The 21,677-nt window shown below is 39.2% G+C and overlaps 1 protein-coding gene across 4 annotated transcripts in view; it reads right to left on the bottom strand.

The window, feature by feature from the left end:
* baiap2l1a (BAR/IMD domain containing adaptor protein 2 like 1a) overlaps positions 1–20,163 on the bottom strand; it is a 30,538-nt gene extending 10,375 nt beyond the window's left edge. For 3 of the 4 annotated variants that reach the window (XM_031291397.2, XM_031291398.2, XM_031291400.2), the window contains exons 1-6: positions 19,862–20,162; positions 18,132–18,207; positions 17,880–17,966; positions 6,345–6,406; positions 3,727–3,798; positions 3,183–3,317 (exon numbers count right to left, since the gene is read on the bottom strand). In XM_031291397.2, coding sequence (XP_031147257.1) covers positions 3,183–3,317; positions 3,727–3,798; positions 6,345–6,406; positions 17,880–17,966; positions 18,132–18,207; positions 19,862–19,912 — 483 coding nt within the window. In that variant the 5' untranslated portion in view covers positions 19,913–20,162. Of the gene's footprint in view, positions 1–3,182; positions 3,318–3,726; positions 3,799–6,344; positions 6,407–17,879; positions 17,967–18,131; positions 18,208–19,861 lie in introns of all 4 variants that reach the window. The other variant, XM_031291399.2, reaches the window with a different exon arrangement.
* Between the last annotated feature and the right edge of the window lie 1,514 nt (positions 20,164–21,677).

Here is a 21,677-nt window from a genome sequence, read left to right as displayed (position 1 = left end):
ATACAATACGTGAAAGATTATGTTTTACTATATTCTATGGAGAAGATTTTCCACAAATGACCACAAAGGCAATGAACCAGTGCCTGAATTGGACCAAAAAAGGTGGCAGTACACTAATTCAGCAGTTTCATGACATGATCATCGCGTGTGTCTTGGATATATTTATACGCATGTATACGCGTGGTACTCAGTACTGGTGAGTTCCGGCCCATTTCCGGCACTACAATGAACAAAACAATAAAACCAAAAGCAAGGTGCTTTGCTTAGCCTCATGAGAAGGTAGAATGGGCCTAAATAAATGCAATGAATAGTAAAAAAAGTAAAACAAAACATAATAGCAATAAACTAATAATAATAATAATAATAATAATAATAATAATAATAATAATAAAATAAAATAAAAATAATAAATAGTAAATAAATGAAACATTAATAATAAAAGAAAAGGGAAAACATAGAATACATTACAGGAGAATAATAATAGAAATATTAATGAATAAAAAAAGATGATTTGACCTTAAATAAAAGAAAGGAGCAAGGAAAAGAAAAATGAAAATATGACAAAATAAAATAATAGAAATAAATATAAATAAAATGTACTTATTTGTTTACTTAACATTTAAAAAAAAAGAATGCATAAAAAAGAATGTATAATACGAGTTTCTTTTTTGAGTACATGTTCATCTTGCAGGTGCCAGCACCTCCACCTCTGCAGCACAAGGCTGGGCTACAGGGTGAATCAGTTTGGAAGAATGTGCTGCTTTAACATCGACCTCAGTGAGTTGATGCAGTAAAAGCTCACTCAGTGGCTATAACTCAATGTTTGAGTGCTCGGGTCAAATCAAGGCACTAATAAGCGTTGTAGTCAAAGTCTCTGCAATAAGCGCTGAAGTTGATTCGGGTCCCCTGCTGCTCGTAGATCAGTCTTTAGCGCAGCGGTGAACCAAATCAGTGTGCTGAAAGACACCCTTTCTCCACAGAGAACGAGTCAGCCTGTAACTCAGAGTAGATGGGCGACTGGACCTCACATAAGACATGTCTCTTTGAAATGACTTCTCAACCCACTCCTCCATCCATTTATTCTACACCCACTCTTCTCACAGTATCTCTCCCATTTCCCTAGGTCGTCATGGTGACGGTAAAGCAGCCTGTCTCTGAGGGCTCTGTCGAAGACCCTACTCTACTGTCTGGTCTCTTGCTCTCTCCATGATAGACTGTCAGACGCTGAACCAAGGCTCTTAATTTCCCATTTTCACATTGCCAGACTCTCAGCCAGAGGTGGGAGAGCAGAAAGACAGGACTGAGCTCATCACTGGCAGCGCTACTACACATGATAATGAGAAACCTGGGGCAGTTAGCCTGGTTTCCTTTGTAGTCCACCAGTGTCATCTTTTATCAGATAATAAAACAAAAGCCTCTCCTGAAAGAGGAGGGGCCCCAGATAAGACAACTTATTGTGCAATTGTCTTTTTAAAAGGTGCCATTCAAGTGCAAAGATAAACAGGAGACTGATTCTGATGTAAGAATCACAGGCTTTTTTATAACCTGCAATCACTTCTTGACTTTTCTTAAATCAAAGATTTTGTTTGATAATTCTCTCAAAGCAAACTAGGCTTACACACCATCCATCATCAAAGTGAGGCCATGAAAACAGTCGATAAATTAAAACAAGAGACAAACAGTTACAGACAGGTTACTACTCAGGCTTTGCAGTCCCTACTTCTTCCCAACACATTGATTTACATAGCCACTCCCTGCCTGAGGTGTTAACACTGCTTGTTGGTAGCAGACAACAGGACGTAAACAACCAACAATGTGCAACAATCGTTCGGAAGCGTACACTTCAACCGTACTCAGGGTCACTGCAAACCACACAATGAACCTGTTCAAGCAAGGCGATGTCGACACTGACTAATACAGCTTCAAGGCCATGTGTGTGTACTCGGCAGTTACACTTGTTTTAGCACTGTTTATCATTTCAGTGAAACCACACTAGCTGTTATGCATGTCCTGTGACTCTGTTAGAATGAACATAGTAGCATTGTACACTGTAAAACATACACTTTAACATATTGATATGTTAACAATTGTTATTATATTTCCAAATGTTAGTAGTAATATTTTATGTTTTGTATTTATGGTCACTTATGTTTATCTTGTAAATTTCTTTATCCACTGGGACAAAACCTTGTGCCATGCTAGCAGCTCTGTGAAGCTGTACTTATAGGCACAGTGCTGTTTTGAGCTAAATGCTAACGCCAGAATGCTAACATGCTCATAATGACATGTGAGCATGTTTGCTGATGAAAAGCAGATACAATGTTAACCCAGGTTTTCTATCTTAGTTTAGTGTGTTACCATGTTAACATTTGGTTAGTTAGCATGGAGAATTTAGTAGAATTAGATTTTTAGCTGTGTTGCAGCCCTATCAACTTCATTTTGGCATACAAAACATTGGATCATATAACTATCTAGTTACACTAAAAATACAAATCGATCTGTAATCTCTTGACTTTTTATGACAAACTACATTTTTGGTTTAAGCCTTAAACCTTAAGGCTTCCTTCCCTTAAACTTTAAGGGAATGAAGCCTTAAGCAAACCATTTGGTAAAGACTAATACCACTTGCTGCATCCAATACAACCTGCATTTCAGAAACTGTGCATGTGCCTGCATGCATACATTTCTGCAAATGCGGGTGTGTACACCTTCAATAAAAACACGATCTTCCGTCTGTAGCTGAATACAGTGAGCCGAGGTATAATAGTCTCATTCTGCTGCGTGTAAAAAACAGAGAATCTGCAAACAGCTATAGGTGTGGTGACATCTTTGATGGTTTTACTCCCTGGTGTTAAAGGTAGACTTACTTATTGTGTGAACACACATCTCAAATGTCTGTCATCAACGATGCCATGCCCTTAAGTAATATTACTGTAAAGTACAACTGGAAAGCAAAACCTGGAATATCAGTCCTCTTTCCTTCTCCTTTGTACTGGCTTGTGATTATATCATGGCAACTATCTTGGCCACATCTCTCTGCCTCGTCACATAAATTGTAAACTTGTCATATTCTTTTCACGAGCATCAGAGCGCAACCATGCATGAAAAGACATACAAAGAATCAGGCATGCTATGTTTTGAAGGGAAGTAAAGGTTGGGGTTTTGTTTGGTTTCAGTCTCACCTCGTTCTCTTTGATCTCATACTTGGATGAGTGCTTTCCCTGGCTTTTCCTCTTGAGCTTCTTCAGGTCTGTCTGAGAGCGCTCCAGGGAGTCCAGCTTCAGCTTGTGCTCTGACTGATAGCGCTTGAAGGTGGCCTACAGGAGATGTTTGACAAGACGGGCATGAGACAAGTGAAGGGAGGAACTGATTAACAGATGAGCAGTTTTCATTACACAAAAGTTCCTCAGATGCAAAAAAAAAAGCCGAAATACAATGCGCTGAACTTCTAGAGCAGGGGTCTTCGACATTTAGGCCAGGGACCCATAAGCTGAAAGAGAGACCGAGTAGGGACCCCCTAACACATATATCGTATACAATTCAGTTTCAATATTACAGTTACAGTTACAATATATTATACATAATTTGGCGGCTCCCCTGCACTAACTCTGAGGACCCCCTAGGGCTCCCGGACCCCCCGTTGAAGATCTCTGTTCTAATCTAATGATTGGCAAATCTACGATCAGTGTTCATAAAATGTGTTTGTAGATTTATGATTATGCTCACATTCATGTATTTAACATCCATCTCCGTCTTCTTCTCCAGCTCGATAATAATCTCCCTGTGGAACCTCTTGAACTGCAGAGAGAAAACACACACAAATTTATTGTAACACACATCACGCTGCATGCACGCTGTACTCAACACAATGTACAGTTCAGTCACATGGGATGTTATGGTAGGAGCGGAGTAGTCTATTTCATTGACGTTCCACTTCCGGGATTGCTCTGTTGCCCCCATAAAATCCTACGGATTTTACTCTTTTAGGTCGGCTATCCGTTGTCTTGGGCTTCCTTTGTGTCGGCATTTTAAACTCCAGTCGATTTATGAGGACTATGGTTAACCTTTTCTCAGATCTCTGCAGGGCAAATCCATACAGCTAGCTAGACTATATGTCCAATATGAGTTTTCTGTTGCATGACTAAAACAACTTTTAAACATACACGTTCCACCAAAACAAGTTCCTTCCGAGCCTATTTTGCAGCGGCACCGCGGCTAAATAGATGAGATTCCACCCATCAGATGTCTTATCAGCTTGTTATGGTTAAAGATTTACAACTTTCCCCTCTTGAACATAGATTAGATGTACGCAGATTACAATCAGTCCAGGGTAGAAAAAAGAGACTGTTTTTCATTCACACAGTACGTTATTTTTTATAATTTGTTTTGGCATTTTAGGCCTTTTTATCAGCAGGACAGCTGAAGATGTGAAAGGGGAGAGAGAGAGGGAATGACATGCAGCAAAGGACCACAGGCCGGAGTTGAAGGACTGAGCCTTTGTACAAGAGGGCGCACGCTCTACCAGGTGAGCTATCCAGGCACCCCCCACAGTATGTTATTTGCTCTTTTTAAAGAGATTGTGCTCATTTCCAAAACTGTTCTAACATCAGACTGATTGTTGTGTTTCAGTTGTTGTCAACTCAAACTGGCGACACTTGACTTACATTTACTTCTTGTCACTAGCAGGTATCTAAAGCATTTCACCCCGAGGCAGCAGGGTCAGGAATGATTCTGTGATTTTTCCACTCTTGTCAAACTTTCTTTTACCATTTGTTACAACTATTTTAAACTCTCTAAAATGAAAAGAATGAGCTCAAAAGTGCAGAGAGGTTATGTGTCGAGAAAGAACAGTGTAGCAAATGGCCGATCTGTCTATTAAGTGAAGATAAGACGAGTGCTGGTGGCCCCAGGGTACTTCCATCAGTCACTCTTAGAGGCTCAACAGGTGACTTTTCAATGCACACAATTGTTTTAATGGCATAATTGCAACACAGGATAGACTCTTTTCATCCTTCAGAGTCATTATGTTGCTTTCATTCTTCTGATTCTGAACAAGACAGAATAGAGCCAATATAAGGGGAACAATAAAAAGAGCTGTGAGCTTTACTGAGAGGGTGTCCATTCAAAATCCATGTTTTTCGTACTGGCAACAAATCCCATGAAAAGACTGAAACCTATAATGTGTTAGTCTGTCTCTCAATACTTTCCGACTTCTATACTATGTCAGTGGCTCTTAAGACCGTTCATTACTACTTAAGACGTTGATCTTTAAAAACAAGTCACAAATAGATTCTTTTATTTAAAAGAAACAGTTTCCTAAAACAGCTGGGCACTGTAGTTTTAAATCTACTCAAACAAATTGTGCATTTGTGGGGACTATTTTCAGTGGCAGATTTGGTGCACTAGTGAGCATTTATGGCAGCGGGGCAGTGTATGTGGTATCGAATCAAAATATAACTACAGCGCCCATGTTTATTGTAATGAAGGATCATGTCACCTAGTGCAACGGTGTGGCTCATCACTGTATTTTAACAGGACAACAATAGAGGTCGATGGCACAGAGGAATAAGATATATCATGCTTTGGATAGACAGGATATACTTGTTTGTAGGATCAATTCATTGTTAGTTTTGGCTTTAAAATGGGATTTGTTGACAATAAGAAATACTATACAATACCACCAGACATACAGTCATGTGAAAAAATTAGGACACCCATGCTAAAGTTGACTAAAAAGAGGAATAAAAAAATCATCTTTAGGAAATTGATCTTAATGCCTTAATTAAAAAATGAGGAAAAATCCAATCTTCAATCTTCAATTTTCTTTGTGAATGAATAATGTATCGTACATAAATAAATGTTCCTCCTTAAAATACAGGGGGCATAAGTAAGTACACCCCTATGTTAAATTCCCATAGAGGCAGGCAGATTTTTATTTTGAAAGGCCAGTTATTTCATGGATCCAGGATACTATGCATCCTGATAAAGTTCCCTTGGCCTTTGGAATTAAAATAGCCCCACATCATCACATACCCTTCACCATACCTAGAGATTGGCATGGGGTACTTTCCATAAAATCATCTCTCAATGCAAATCAAACCAGCTATTAGGCTAACTGAAATAGAACCATGCCAGTCTATAGGTATGGTGAACATTTATTTATTTACGATACATTATTCATTCACAAAGAAAATTTGTGTCCTTAAAGGTTGGATTTTTCCTCATTTTTTTAATTAAGGCATTGAGATCAATTTCCTAAAGATGATTTTTTTATTCCTCTTTTTAGTCAACTTTAGCATGGGTGTCCTAATTTGTTCACATGACTGTATTTTAAGGCTACTTACATTCTCTTCCAGTTCATTGTAGACCTTCCTGTGGGCCTCTGAGATCTCCATCAAAACCACACCTAGATAGACAACAGGAACAACTTTTAGTATTTCAGAGATCATTACAACAAAAGAGAAACTCTTTTTGAATGTGTGGCCCTGTGGTTTTGTATTCTGAACGGGGTCAAGAGGAGTTTTTTGGAAATACATCTATTCGCTTTTATGCCGAGAGTTAGAAAAGGAGAGTGATACCACTACAGGAAGTGACACATACTCTCCTGTTAAACCACAATGTGTTGTTTTTGCACATTTTTTTTAAATGGATTAAACAAACAAGATATGTATATGTGCTAATTGCGGTTTTGCTACCTTGAGACAGAGCCAGGCTAGCTGTTTCCAGTCTTTGTGCTAAGCTAAGCTAACTGGCTGATGGTGGCAGCTTCATATTTACCGTACAGAGAGTGGTATCAATCTTCTCATCTAACTCCTGGAAAGAAAGTGAACAAGCGTATTTCTCAAAATTAAGTAATTTTGTTATGGGAGGTACTGTAGGTGACAGAGAGCTTTTGGAAACTAGACTAAACTAAAACAGTTATATAATAACATAAGATGCAGATTCAGGAAGTGATGTCATTTACGATAACTTGTGAAAAAGAACCATCAACAAAAAACACTTTCCAAATTTCCTGTATAAACCTGACCTGTTTTTCATCAGGTCTTGCATACATCTTTACAGCCCATATTGCACAGATGACTTATCTCCTTTCAATATTTGAACAGCTGTCAATAAGTAATCTCTATAAAACGTTCTGGTATTGTGCAGTCATACACAGAACAGTCTCCATTCACAGACAGGCTACAGCATAGATAGAGCAGCATTTGACACGAGACAATGGGAGTGAGTCAATACTGTAAACAGAAGTGGACAGTCATAGCTAAGCAGATTATAGTGCTACCTCTATCACAATAGGGTGAAATCTAGACTCAAGGTTTACTATAGGACACAGTGTTCTGGTGAAACCTGTAAAAAACAGTAAGGGCCATGTGATAGTGTCACCATGAGAGCAAAAGTGAACAACCTGCAAGAGTTTCAGCACCTTCAGAAGAAAGTGAAGAAAGCACAGGTGTCTAGTTCACGTTGTGATATTTAGGGAAACATCTCAATGTCAGCACACTCTACCTAAACACACACTGGACCCAACACCTGACATTCCTCCCTGCACACCTCCACTCAGGTCAAACAAACGTAATGACCCACTAATGCAGAGCTGTACTTCTGTGATCCAGCAGGCAGCGGCCAGCTACAACAACATTGCCCTCTGAAGGTCACCAGAACGTACTGGTAAATGCTGCCTTTGTGCTTCGACGGGGAGGGGTGGCGCTTGTACAAACAGCCCCAACAACGGACCGCCAGGGGTGGAAGGGGGGAGGCTGAGAATGGACGGGAGGGCCGTTGCACACCTGCAGGTTTCACCTTTGGAGTTAATAAGGTGTGAAAGCCTGCTGGCTGGAGAGTAAACGTTGGTATAGACTGCACGTGAATCATGAATCTGTCACATGACAGTGAGCAGAAAGAAGTCAGAGAGTTGATGCTTGTACGCTTCCTCTCCATGAAAATACAGTATGAGAGCTGAGGTGTAAGAAGTACAAAACTGGATTCTTTCGAGCTAAACTGTGAATAAAAAACTAAAAGAAGTACCTGGCTACACAAAGCGTTTTAGCATCTACTGTGCTGAACCTGCTATTCAAGGAAATCGCCAGAGCGCCTTTTTCTCAGTTTATCTAATCTCCTATATTGGTTGCGGGCGATTTCTTTTATTTTAAAGGATTTTAAGTGGCAAGATTATCTAATTTCGCCTTGACGATATCAAATATACAGTGTTCACATGGATTTCTACGCAGGTTTGTACAGGGTTGGTACAAGATCCCTGTGGAAAACTACACCATCCATGATTCACCAACATGACTTTATGATTCATCAATATGAACACTTTGCATGTAGCTTGCTAGTCTGAGCTTTAAGCCTGGCTGAAATGAAAATAAACACCATGGAGTTAAAACATTCATAACCCAACTGTGCTGTCGACAGTGTAATACAGTGAAAAAGCGTCACAGTAAAAAAGCTGAAAAAGCTTGAAGTTGAAAAGTTGGTCGTTTAAAAATTGGTAAAGTTAACATAATTTGCACAGGTTCCAGTATAAAATGCCTGTTTTACAAGACTGCAGAAAGGACGCAGAGCAACGCCTTCGACATTCTCAACAGGTGATGCCAAGCTGGGAGTGCCCTGTGCTAACCCCTCCCTATTTGGTGCTAGATAAGGAAACTGTACAATATGAGATGACGTTGGCAGGGCAAACACTGGCAGCTGACCTGTTTGAACCTCTCCTCAGGCTTGCCTTTTTTCACCACTTTTATCTAACTGGCAATCCTTCCAAGTTCCTCTATTGCCTTTACTCCTCAATCCAAGTGCAACCAACATGTCGCAATCGTTGGTCATCATCTTGTGGAAGTGTTTCATCACTGAGATGCATCTCTGGGCTTGTCCATGTAGACGTGTGTGTGATGAAATTCGGCCACGTCCTATATATGACTCAGGATCGAATGGTATCTCATTTACACACATTCCAGTGCAGGCAGGGCAGACACTGTTTGTATATTGCCATAGATGACTTACTCCCTTCCTGTTATCATAATGATGTCACTGTGATCAGTATGAAATCCAGTGTGGTGGAAACACATGGGGAGGTGGCTGTGGTTAAACACCATCTACACTGTGGACTTCAGACACCTTTAGTGTATAACAACCAACCACAACCAACAACCACTGCATAGATCATGATTGAAAGCTCCAGCTTGGCTTATAAATGGCCCTTGTATCTACAAACCGGGCAAATATGTGAAATGATTGAAAGCTCAGGAGTGGTTAATTAATGGATAATTAATGAGGTGAGATTATTTGTCAGCAACAACTACATGAACTCATAAATGCAGACTGAAGGAAAGGTTGCATTGCTTCGTCCTTAAGTCACAACTTAAACTAGAAGGGCATTTAAAGTGTAGACCTCCGCCAAGGCATGCCCTATCTCACAATGTTAATGCAGTGTGAATTTTCCCAGTTGGAAACTAATTTTTTCTGATTACACGACATGCATGCAGCACAAATGCCCTAGCTCGCAATGTTAACGAAAGTGAAAAATATTTTTTGTTTCCGTCCGTGATTCGGATCTGCTCCAAAATGTATTGGGTTCTTCCTTGACCCATGCTACACCCTTCAACCAAGTTTCATGAACATTGGGTCAGTAGTTTTTCCGTAGCCCTGTTGACAAAAAAACACACAAAACGGACAAACGAGCTGAAAACATAACCTTCTTGGTGGAGGTAATAATTTGACATTTTATCACTACTTTTATTTTGAAAATTACCTAAGAGGAAATCAATTATCAAACTAGATGCTGACAATTTTTCTGTTGATCGACTAATCGATTGTTCGACTAATTATTTTAGCTCTACCACATACACCCAATTCACGCACACACACTAAAAGACTTGTGTAAGTGTATTTAATTAGAGCACTTTGAACAGCACCCTGCAGTCATTATTACCAATCAAATATGCCACCTTGAATGTAGATCCTCAATTTGTCACACTAATGATGATCAAAAGCCACCTTCTTAGATTTGTATTTATTGTTTAGTGATTTGAGCATCTATTGCCGTTCAACATGTCTATGTGTTTGCTGTAGATCAATAGCTGTGATAGCTTCCTTAACATAGAGCGGTGACCTGCCATCACACACAGCACATAACATAATTTATTACTGGAATACATAACTGCAGGCCTGAGCATCAACAATAAATCTAAACAAACTGAAGGCGAACCTCAAATAATCTTTTCAAAACTACATGTGTGTGTCATATGTTTTTTATGTGAAGAGAAAAGGTTTCATAGACAGTGATTTTCTCTAAATACTGGTTGAGATCTCTAATAACCGATAAACGACTTTCAGACGCCAAGCGAGCTAAGGAAGGGAGCAAGAAGAATTATGGGATTTTTTTGTGAAAGGACTGAAGTGTGACGGTGTTTTAGATGCTCCAACGTCATGGTTTATTAAGTGGTAAGTGAGTCTCTGGTTTCTTTAGAGGTCCCTTGGAGGAAAGTCCCAGTGTCCTGGGGAGCCTTTAGTTTAATAGTGGATGCGGAAGGAGGGTGTTCCAGGCCTGGGCTCATTAGAGAGCTGTGGAGTGTGACGAAAGGAGTCAAGACTGACTGAACAATGAGTGGACTCTTTGAAAACAACCTCCACCCTATTTGATTTGTTTTCAACACTCTATGCCTGTTTTGTGAAAACAATCTGTGACTGCGTGACTGACCCTGATATTTATTGTCTAGCAAATTGTCCTCAGCAACTGCTCATACTTCTCATGAGCAGTAGAGCTGATACCACCTATCAGGTTTTATTTCAACACTCTTCTGCCGAGAGTTAGATAAGAAGATCGATACCACTTTCACGTCCGTATGCTATGCATGTGGCTGAGCCAGGAGGTCGTTAGCTAATATTAGCATAAAGACTGGAAGCAGGAGGACACACCTAGCCTATCTCTGTCTATGAGTAAAGAAAAATCCTGACTTACTTTAAACGTGTTACTTACTTATTTTATATAACATGATAATAATTTAGAGGTGTTGGTAAGCAGATTTTTTAACCTTTGGATGGACCCAGGCTAGCTGTTTCCCCCTACTTCCAGTCTTTGTGCTAAGCTAAGCTAACCAACCCTGGCTGTAGCATCAAATTGAACACACAGATATGAGTGGTATTAATCTTCTCATCTAACTCTTGGCAAGAAAACAAATGTATTTCCCCAAATGTCAAACTATGCTTCCAATGAAACTTTGGGGAATGTTGAGCATGTCAATACTTTACTTAGCCTAAGGTGGGCACTAGAATTTCTTATTCTACTTCATTTAAGAATGCTTAATTCTGATTGGCTGGGAGGAGGGCATTAACCCGGCAGGTTGCCCGCTGACTGAGCACAGCGTCATCAAATAGTAGATCAATACGCCGCTTGTATTTTTTTTCTATCACAGAAATTTCAAACATGAGGTCCATTGTAAAAATAAACCTTGTTAAAAAAGTTTCTAAAATGTGTCGGAAATCTATCGGAGGGTCAGTCGATACATAGTTTCGCAAGCGAGATACAATGTAGCAACTACGTCATTAAACTAATGTTAGTGATCAGATGCAGCCTTGTATGGTTGCTATAGAAACTAATTAACATTAGCTACAGTTGAGCTAACATTATTCGCCGTAGTTCTAAACATTACAGTGTTTTAAAAATGGACAAATTCATTGTCAATTTTAATATATTTGGAGTAGGGAAGACATTTGAGGACTGGTTAAAGAGCGACGAGGACGACGGAATGACAAAAGAAAAAGACAAGGCCCAGGGTACCCGTTTCCGAGATCTGACAGATGAGGAGCTGCGTACAATTGAAGACGGGGCCCTCGAATCAAACACGAAAAAGGCAACTGCCTTTGCTATCAAGGTTTTCTTTCTCTGCCATGAATTTCCCTATGCCCTTCTCTATGTCTCATTTTACCATCAATGGGAATGTCCAGTTTAATACACATAAATGAATCGCCTGAATCGCAATAATTTTGTTATACATTTACTGCAAATAAAAAATATTTGGAATAAGGAATGCATGTTTGATCGATCGCAATTAAAGCTGACTTGATACAATGTAGCAACTACGTTAAACTAGTGATCAGATGCAGCCTTGTGTGGTTGCTATAGAAACTAATTAGCTACAACTGAGCTAACGTTATTCATCGTAGTTCTAAAGGGGACTACTTTTTGAGGGAGATGAACTCAAACGGAGTATACATTTAATAAGCATGCAATACGAATAAGAAAAAGCATAATTATTAAAGTATTTGAATTGTTTTATTATGTTGGCAAGCAAGAAGTAGAATAAATGGGATAATTACCTCAAGGCAGGGCAATAAACAGTTTGATATGCCCGGCTTGTGGACGGCTTACCGTAAGCCGTCCACAAGCCGGGCATATCAAACTGTTTATTGCCCTGCCTTGAGGTGATTATCCCTTACTTATGTCATATGCATAATCTCAGTTATTTTAAGAAAAGCACTTTATAAACACAACTGGCCCAAGAGATCCCTATTAAAGCTCTAGAATAGAAAAACATTCTTAATTAGTGAACATACAGGTATAAACTGCATTATTCATGATGGAGACATGCATTGTTATTAAGGGTGAGCCTGTTCCTCTCTATCAAGTGAATGGCCAACTCTTGCAAAGAAAAAGGCTTTAGAAGTTCTTAGATTAACGTTGCACCTAATAGTTTTTTTTGAGCCAGGATAGATGAGTCTGCTCCAGGTGTTCTCAGACACAAACTACAACGCAGGGAATAAAATTAAGGGACGTGTATCTTCATTGACTTTGGGAAACATTTTATGATTCCCTGATGCTTCTGGTGATGTTGCCTCTGTTATAAAAGATAAATTGCACATCCTGTACTGCTGATACAGGCAATACTGTGTGTCGTGTCTACAGAGCAAAACAGTCCCGTGAAATAGCTCTAAGCCAGATGTTTAAAATGTCACAAACATCAACCTCCCTTCAGACGAAATAGCTCCTTTCAAAAGCCGAAATCTGTTTCAGAAGCTATCAGCAGGAAACACTCAGCGGCTTCTCCGTTCTGAATTCTCATTCTCTAGGGAGAATGAAATGGCTCTGGCTGACATTAACATTTCTCTCATGCTGACATTGTACTTCAATATTTCAAAACAATTTTTTTTTTGACAAACAAAGAAAAGGTGGAAGGGGTGGGGATGGTGCTATTATTTCTCCTGTAACATTTTCAGTCCCTCAGAACCTGCAGCTTTTCACAGTGGATGGCAACTCCCTGTGGAGTCCAGTCATGGCCAAATACACAGGAAGTTTCTTATTGTACACACCACTGAAAACTATGACTTTTAAAAATAGCCTATAGATTAATATATGGCACACCAGCCGCGCTGCCATGGCACTGTACTGTATTATATATAAATGACAACCAAATTAAATGTATTCACTAATGTTAAGCTATAATCATGTGTAATTTCACATGTGAAACAAATAGCTTTACATGTTTGCTGAACAGTCGCCACTGGGGCATAAAACTAATGTCACATTTCATTTTCAAAACAAACATGTAGTCTGTTTACTTTTCTTTTTACTTTTGTGTAAAATGTATATCCATGCTAAATGATACCTTGCTAAAATGTAGCGTGACAGTGGCACAAGCAGAGGCGGTTCAGAAGCGTAACTGTGCAACTCAGAGTAATTTCTTGCAACTGTGTCAAGAGGGTTTCGCCATTGCCCTGCCTCTTTAGCAGACTAGCGGCAAGTCCTTTGCATTGATTCCAAAGGGAGAAGTGAACGTGAACACAGATTATGAGCCCCATAGTCAACAAAGTAAATATTAGACCCATTTTTTACAAGCCACATTTCTTCCGAACATTTTGACACTTAAAAGTCTCACTCCGTAAACTAACGATCGTGAACGCCACAGATAACACATTTTTGCACAGCTAAATATGGCTTTAAGCTGTGTAAATAGATTATGTTAGCAAAAGAAAATGTAATACATTACTGAATTTCAACTTTTTTATCCATACACTAACATCCATACACTTAGGAGACAGAAAGTGTATACCAATTTTACGCAGCTTGTAATGTCCTTGTAATCTTTAATTATAGAGCATCTATGGCACAAGTAGAGATGAGCAATAAAGTCAGCAAACTGACTTGGTAATGTCAGTTACACAGTAATATCTTTCTTACGTTACCATTAGCCATTAGCTACTGGTTACACAGCAATATCTGCTAACTTAAGCAACCATTAGCTACTGTTGGAGCATATTGAATCTATCGATTCAACTTTTAATTTGTAGGTAGAAGACTGGGTTAAAAGATTTTGTCCTAAAAAGTTACATAACACTATTTTAAGGTACATTTTTGAACTTTTAAAATGATTAAATACTCAGAGTAATTGATAGTAGTTAGCACTGGTAGCAGCCCATTAAATGATCACAAATGGAAGAAATGATTTAAAGTAGGACATGGGAGAAAATCTCATCTAAGGGTTATCCAAGAGGGTGGCTTTTATCGGACATTATGCAAATAACTAGTTGATAAAGTTTAACATTGGACATTATAAAGTACACTATAAAGTATGCTCTTGTTTTTCAAACAGCACAGGTTGATTTTCACTCATCTGTCTGTCTTTAGGCACTGATGTTTGACTAAAAGTATTTCCTTATAAATAGTACACTTTCTCCTCCATTATAGTATAAATTTAAAAAAGAAAATGTGGACAAACTAGTCCCGGAAAAGGAGTAGTGCGGTATGAAGTACAAGCCTCAGGTACCTTTCTGCAAATACCTGCCAACCACAGTGACGCCAATTGCTTATTACACCACACACTTTAGAGAAAAAAACGTTGTCATAACAACACAGTAATGCATTCTGTCTGTTATTTCTTAACAGTTGTGCAGTCTCAATTCTATGCCTAAATCTGTCAGAGATGGCGTGAATGATTAAAGATTCACTTGATGTAATAATAAGCAACTGTAAATCCTGTAGAAGTGTTTACGAGAAAGAAAGGGAGGAAGCTGTAAAGTCTGCACGTTCTGACATGTCAATCGTTTTTTAACCCTGTCTTGTGTCTTTTGTTTTATTACATACAGCACCAATACAAAATAAAGTAAATGTTTGTGTTTTTGCATACAGTTTGACCTTCTACAGACTGATAGTAAAGACTGACGGTGGGGTTTTGGTGAGGCAGATGGAGAAACAGGGGATGAGGAGGATCAGTTGTGGGAAGACAGTCTTCTCTGTCTTTCTGTTTGTTCAGCGTGTTTGCTACTCTGCTCACTGCAATGTGTGAGAGAATTCACACTTACTTGCTGTGGTCCATTCCAGGCAGTCAAGGAATGACTGCCGAGCTTAGGGTTCAAGACTTCATGTGCCTTTAACTAGGAGCCATTTTAATGTTGGGATGGATTATTATGATTGGGGCTAAATAATCATTATAAATAGTCACATATCACATATAAATAAACTCTTTTTTTTTTAAACCAAATCATCAGTTTTGTCTGTTCTTTAAAAGTGTCATTCTTCTACTAAAATATGCTGGAGTTGCACATATGCATTATTAAAGCTGCAAACATTTCCACATTCAAAGTAAAGTTGGCAGAGCATCTGGTGTGGCATTTTTGAAGTTACTTCACCTTGTTGTTTTTGCCATGCAATGAAAATGACACAGGCCGATGTGTAACATGAACATTTTGTTTAATGAAGGGATGATGTACTTGCATTGTTAACTGACAGGTACAGCCTGACAAACAACCAAAATTGCGTAATAGCAGGGTATGAAGATTGTTTCACTAATTTGCAACTACAGGGATGTACTCTCAGTGTAATAATGGGTAATATAAAGTATTTTTTTTTAAATATCACTAAGTCTAACCTGTGTATCTATATTTGAATGCCTGCTCAGTTTACACTTTATTCTAGTAGGTTTTAGAATAAAGGCATAAACTCTTTCTTCATGGTTTCATTTTCAGACACTGACACTGCTCTGATGTTCTGCTATGCTGCCTTGGTGTTTTGCTAACTTCCTTATTGCCATATATTCTTTATTTACATTTTCACGAAACGTGACAGACATGCCTAATCACGTCTCTTTCCCACAGTGGCAGATCTGTGAAACATTTCGTCTCATTTAGTTTATGACTTGAAGCAATGCAAATACAATTTAACAGAAGAGAACTGGTCAATATGTAAGATTCCCCAAGGTCACAATTTTCCTTTGAAAGACCAAGTGCTAAATGGCGGAGCATTATTTATCCATTTTCACTGCCCTACTCTGATCCCCTGCCTCTCACATCAACCTGAGCTTACACAAGGCCAATTTGTTAACCCCTCCAATAAGGAGTGATGCAACAGATTACAAAAAAAAACAACTTGATGAATCGTAATAGCACAGAATTAGGACCCCTGGACAAAGTAGGTCAGCTCCACACTTTAGCACTAATAGAATAATTGGAGATGAGTCACATGTACACGCTTGATGGCAGACTCAAAGAAGAGATAGAGGAAGCACTTCAATCAGGCTGAGCGGTAGAGAGCAGACAGTAATGTATTTCGGCTCCTACTGTGCCGCAAGGGTTCAATTAATGTTATTTCCAGAGGTTTGCATAATTGACCCGCATTTGGGATGATAGTTGCACTCAGGCAAAATATGTCGTTATGATGAATTTGCATAGGAACAGGATTTTTATGGTGTCCAGCTTCCATTATTGACAGGATGTTTGGGTGAAACAAGGGTGGTGATGTAAGTGAAAAGGTCACTTTCATCATTTCATAGTGACTTTAAAGGAACACGCCGACTTATTGGGACTTTAGCTTATTCACCTTATCCCCCAGAGTTAGATAAGTCCATACATTACGCTAGCCTCGCTTAGCACAGATCCTGGAGGTAACCGGCTCCATCTAGTCTACTGCTCCCAATAAGTGACAAAATAACGCCAACATTTTCCTATTTACATGTTGTGATTTGTAAAGTCACAGCGTGTACAAATAACAAGGTCACATGAGACACAGCCATCTTCTAACAGTACACATACTGGGAACTATATTCTCAGAAGGCGAAGCACTGCTACTTGGGCGGAGTGATTAGCGCAACACCTGAAAAGCACCGTTGTTACTCTCTGCTCCTTACCACGGGGCTTCTCAGGTGCTGCGAGCAAATCACTCCGCCCAAGTAGTAGAAGTAGCAGTGCTTCCAGGATATGTGCTAAGCTAGGCTAGCGGTGGGTGCGTCAGGCAGAGTTACGACACGCACGGAGATGAGAAGGGTATGTATGGACTTATCTAACTCTGGGGGATACGGTGAATAAGCTGAAGTCCCAATGAGTCGGTGTGTTCCTTTAAGGAATCAGTTCGACATTTTGGGAAATGCACTTAATCAATTTCTTGCCAAGAATTTTAAAACCACTCTATAACCACGGGGCTATTTCTTGGCCGGCAGCAGTGAATTCCGAGAGTTTTGTTGTCACTGTGAGGTTGAGGGTAACCCCTACTGTAAAACCACAAATTGACATTTTTAACTTTGATTTTTGTAGAAAATAAACAAACAAAACATAATGTGTTAATGAGTGAGCTTTAGAGGGGATGGTAGGTGGACTTTGTTACCTTCGAAGAGATCCAGGCTAGCCTTTTCCAGTCTTTGTGCTAAGCTAAGCTAACCGGCTGCTAGCTCTAGCTTCATATTTACCATACAGACTAACTCTCAGCAAAAAAGTCAAATAAGTGCGCTTCCCAAAAATGACAAACTATTCCTTTGAGTACATTTCCAATAGAAATGAAGGTGATGAATCACTATCTTTTTCAAGCTCTATAGCTTCACCACAGAGACACTGGAACAGACCCGCTTGAGGTTTCACTCATAGTAGGTGGATTTAACCTGGACTCGCATGAAACTCACCAAGCTCTCTGGAGACTGGAGACACGATCGCATTCTCTCCGACCTTTGAGACCGCTTCAAAATAGGCCTTCCCAGCAAGAGTCATCGCTGCATGGGGAGACAGACAAACATCTTCAAGTTACTGGCTAGGAAACTTTATTCAACTCTTTGATTAGTGGGAATACTATTTACATTGAGGCCAAATTCAAAGTTCCCATTAGCACTTATAGATCATTAGGTGTAATCCAACTTTGAGGGTGAAGCTGTGTTTACCTGTGACTGATTTCTCATAGCTCTTCCCGAGGTTGACCAGGTTCCTCAGGCCTGGGTTGAACTGCTCCATCACATTCTGGGACAAAGAGCAGAAATTAAAGGTTGTGGAGAAAAGCAATAATTCCAACTCCTCTTTTCCTGATCAAATGATACATTTTCACACAGTTTTATAAGTCATTTTCTCGCTTGCTTACAAACATCTCTAATTTCCTTTCAAAAATAATTTAAAAAAAGGACCTGGCGAGAATAATAAAACTCATGAGGCTATTTTTGTATGAGTGGGTGCAGAAGAGATTACATGAAAACAAGTGTGTTTGTGCTGTTGCTCTATATATATCACCATGCGAGAACAATAAAACTTTAACTTGACCCCTCACGTATGCTTAACAACTTGCTCAAAAGAGCAAAGTCCCACACAAAGTTGCAGCTATTTGTGGCATGAACCTCAGCTCTCTCTCTCTCTCTCTCTCTCTCTCTCTCTCTCTCTCTCTCTCTCTCTCTCTCTCTCTCTCTATTGAAATGCCTCAACAATCAAATGCTGTTCACCTCCCTGTCTCTATTCCCCTGGCACGCCCTCAATAGAACAATGAAGGGGCAGGTATGACTTTACATGAAGAACAGAGCAGAGGAGAAAAAAAAGGGAAACAGGTTCCTTTTTTTCCGCTTCTTTCTTTTTCTCTCTCTCTCTCTCTCTCTCTCTCTCTCTCTCTCTCTCCCAGCTGAAATTGTGGCACACTGTAAACTATAGGTATGACTCTCTCTGTCTCTTTCTCTGTTTGTTTGTTTGTGTGTGTGTGTGTGTGTGTGTGTGTGTGTGTGTGTGTGTGTGTGTGTGTGTGTGTGTGTCTCTCTCTCTCTCTCCCACACCACTCACACCACACACACCACACACACACACAGTTTTACATTTACACACACACACACACACACACACACACACACACACACACACACACACACACACACTTTGTATTGCTAATCCCGAGAAGACACTAAAAGATCATTTAACCCTTATTCCCCAAGCCCCAAAGTATAGAATTACCTTTTAACCTCTCCTAAACTTTTTTGGACTTTGATGACATGTGGTCCTCACAGAGACCACACACCCAGACACACTCACCTGCTTATCATATGTGAGAGGCAGCAGTGTACACTTGATAAGAGTAATCTACTAATCGAGATAAATCCCATGATCAAATGACTATTGAGCAAATCATTTTATGTCCATTGACAAGCTAGAGCAGGTTGTTTTATGGGAAAAACTTGTGTCTCACTCATCACATGTCAGACAGACAAAGAGGGCTTTTGACTGCACTGTGGTTTACTGTGTTGTATGCATCGATGAATAATATGACTGAAAAAATGTACTTTTCATCTTCTTGTTGGACTTAAAATAGCCTACTGTTTTTATATTATAAAAATGCTGTATTACCATTGTAAGCAACAACAGAAAGTTTCAGTTTGAAAGCAAAAGAATGGGTCTATTAGACAAAAAGTGGTAAATGGGAAGAAAACTGTCCCAATAAAATAAAAGCACAGGCACACCATAACTCTCTAACAATTTTATAGTATGGTATTGCTGTGATTTATGGTCAGGGTTAAAATGCAACAAACCTGAATCATAAGCCAACTAAGAAGAGCTGATTACCTCTCTTTAGCCTCCATCACAAACCAGGGATAATCTCTACCAAATATCGATTACTATGTCGCTTATTTGCTATGAGACTTACCTTGTATGTACTTTCAGTAAGCTTGCTAACATCTTCTGGAGCCCGAGACATGATGGCAGGTTGTTTCTCAAGCCCAGAAGTCGGAAAAAAATAAAAAAAATAAAAAAATAAAAAACGACAAAAAATAGGAAAAATAAAAATGGTTTCGTAATCCAGGTGTTAACTCACTCCGTATAATAAATCCCACAGTCGGTTCTGCTCCTTGTCTGCACCCTGAGTCCGTGCATGTAGGCAGAGAGACGCTCAGCAGTGGGCGGCGGACGCACTGGCTGACTGACTGGCTGACTGACTGGCTGACTGGCTGACTGACTGACTGGGACACCGAGAGACTTCCCAGTGCGTTTAGGGTGGAGGAGCGCGAGGGAGGGAACCGTGACGTCACCATAGGTGTTATACAAATTGAAGTTCTCGTTGGATGAAATGCACAACTTATGAAATAGTGTTCTACATCTGTCATAGAAACAATTTTTAAAGGCATGACTCATTTTGGCACTGTGATCTGGCGTTAACATAAAATGCTCCAGTTGGCCTTAAGAGGGCGATGTAATACAAACATTTACTTTGTACAGAAATCCATATAGTGGTGGATGTTATACTGTAGATTCAGATCATTTAGATGCTTTATTGAAGTAAAAGTAGCATTGAACATTGAAAGTAAACACATGTAAGTATTAAAAAAGTATAGGTAAGGACGCCCATTGTCTTTCTGATGCCATAACATGATAGCAACATTGGTCAACTGGTCAAGATGGAGCCAGATTCAGTCAGTTCATATACAGTGTAGTAGAAGGAGAAAAGATCATAATATGGAAAACCTACTATGTAAAGTACAAGAACCTTGTACATTGTAAATTGTACTAAAGTACAGTAGGCCTACTTGTACATGTAGGTGAGACTGGGGGCAGTTGCAATACTTTCTGCATTTTTCTCAGTAGACAATTTGGATTAGCTCAACCATGTTTTTATATATTAAACTTGCATCTGTCTTCAAATTACCCATTTAAGATGATTACATGTGACATATTGTTCACAATATGTATGTGAACGGAAGAAGTCAGATGTTACAATTGACCCCAACCCTGGTGCAGTTGCAACACAATCAGGAACCACTGTTTTATGACAAAGTCACACCTCAATGGGCTACACGTGAGAAGCTTTTTTATACTACCTGATAAGACATTAACATGTATCACATTGCTGTAAAACAAAGAAAAATAGTCAGCAGCCCAGCATGACGTGATAGCAGGAAACAATAAATTGTATAAGGACACTGACAAAGAAACTGTATTTAATGTAGATTGGTCATGTCATGATCATAAGGTTTGTACTAGCTGCCTGCGATACTGATCCGGTGTATCGGATCGGTGCATCTGGAACCCAGTTAGTAATCAAGCCTTTTATTCAAGCATAGCTTCAATATATTTTAGCCAGACAAAACAAATAATGTAATGTTCCTGCTCTGTTTTATCCATTATGAGTACATTTTGAATGTCTTTATACATACAATTGTATCTTTTTTTCTTTACTGTATATGTAAGAGAGTGAAAGGGGGGATATTATGTTGACTTTTATTATGAAATCGAAATAAAGACCAACAAGAAATGTTAATACTATTTTTATTATACTGTATATATACTTTCTCAACATATTTTAGGAATAGCCACTTTAAAAATCCTACTTTTGGGAGTAATTCTTGAGTTGTTAGCACCACCATGTGGATATCAATACACCTCCTCTGTCCTTATGAAATCAAGCGTTTCAGTTTTCAAAGAAAAAAACTAGCCACATCTTAGAAAGAAGCCCCACCTCACTGACA

Source organism: Sander lucioperca, chromosome 22 (assembly GCF_008315115.2).
Source record: "Sander lucioperca isolate FBNREF2018 chromosome 22, SLUC_FBN_1.2, whole genome shotgun sequence".
Classification (NCBI taxonomy): Eukaryota; Metazoa; Chordata; class Actinopteri; order Perciformes; family Percidae; genus Sander; species Sander lucioperca.
This window is presented reverse-complemented; position numbering and strand designations above follow the sequence as displayed.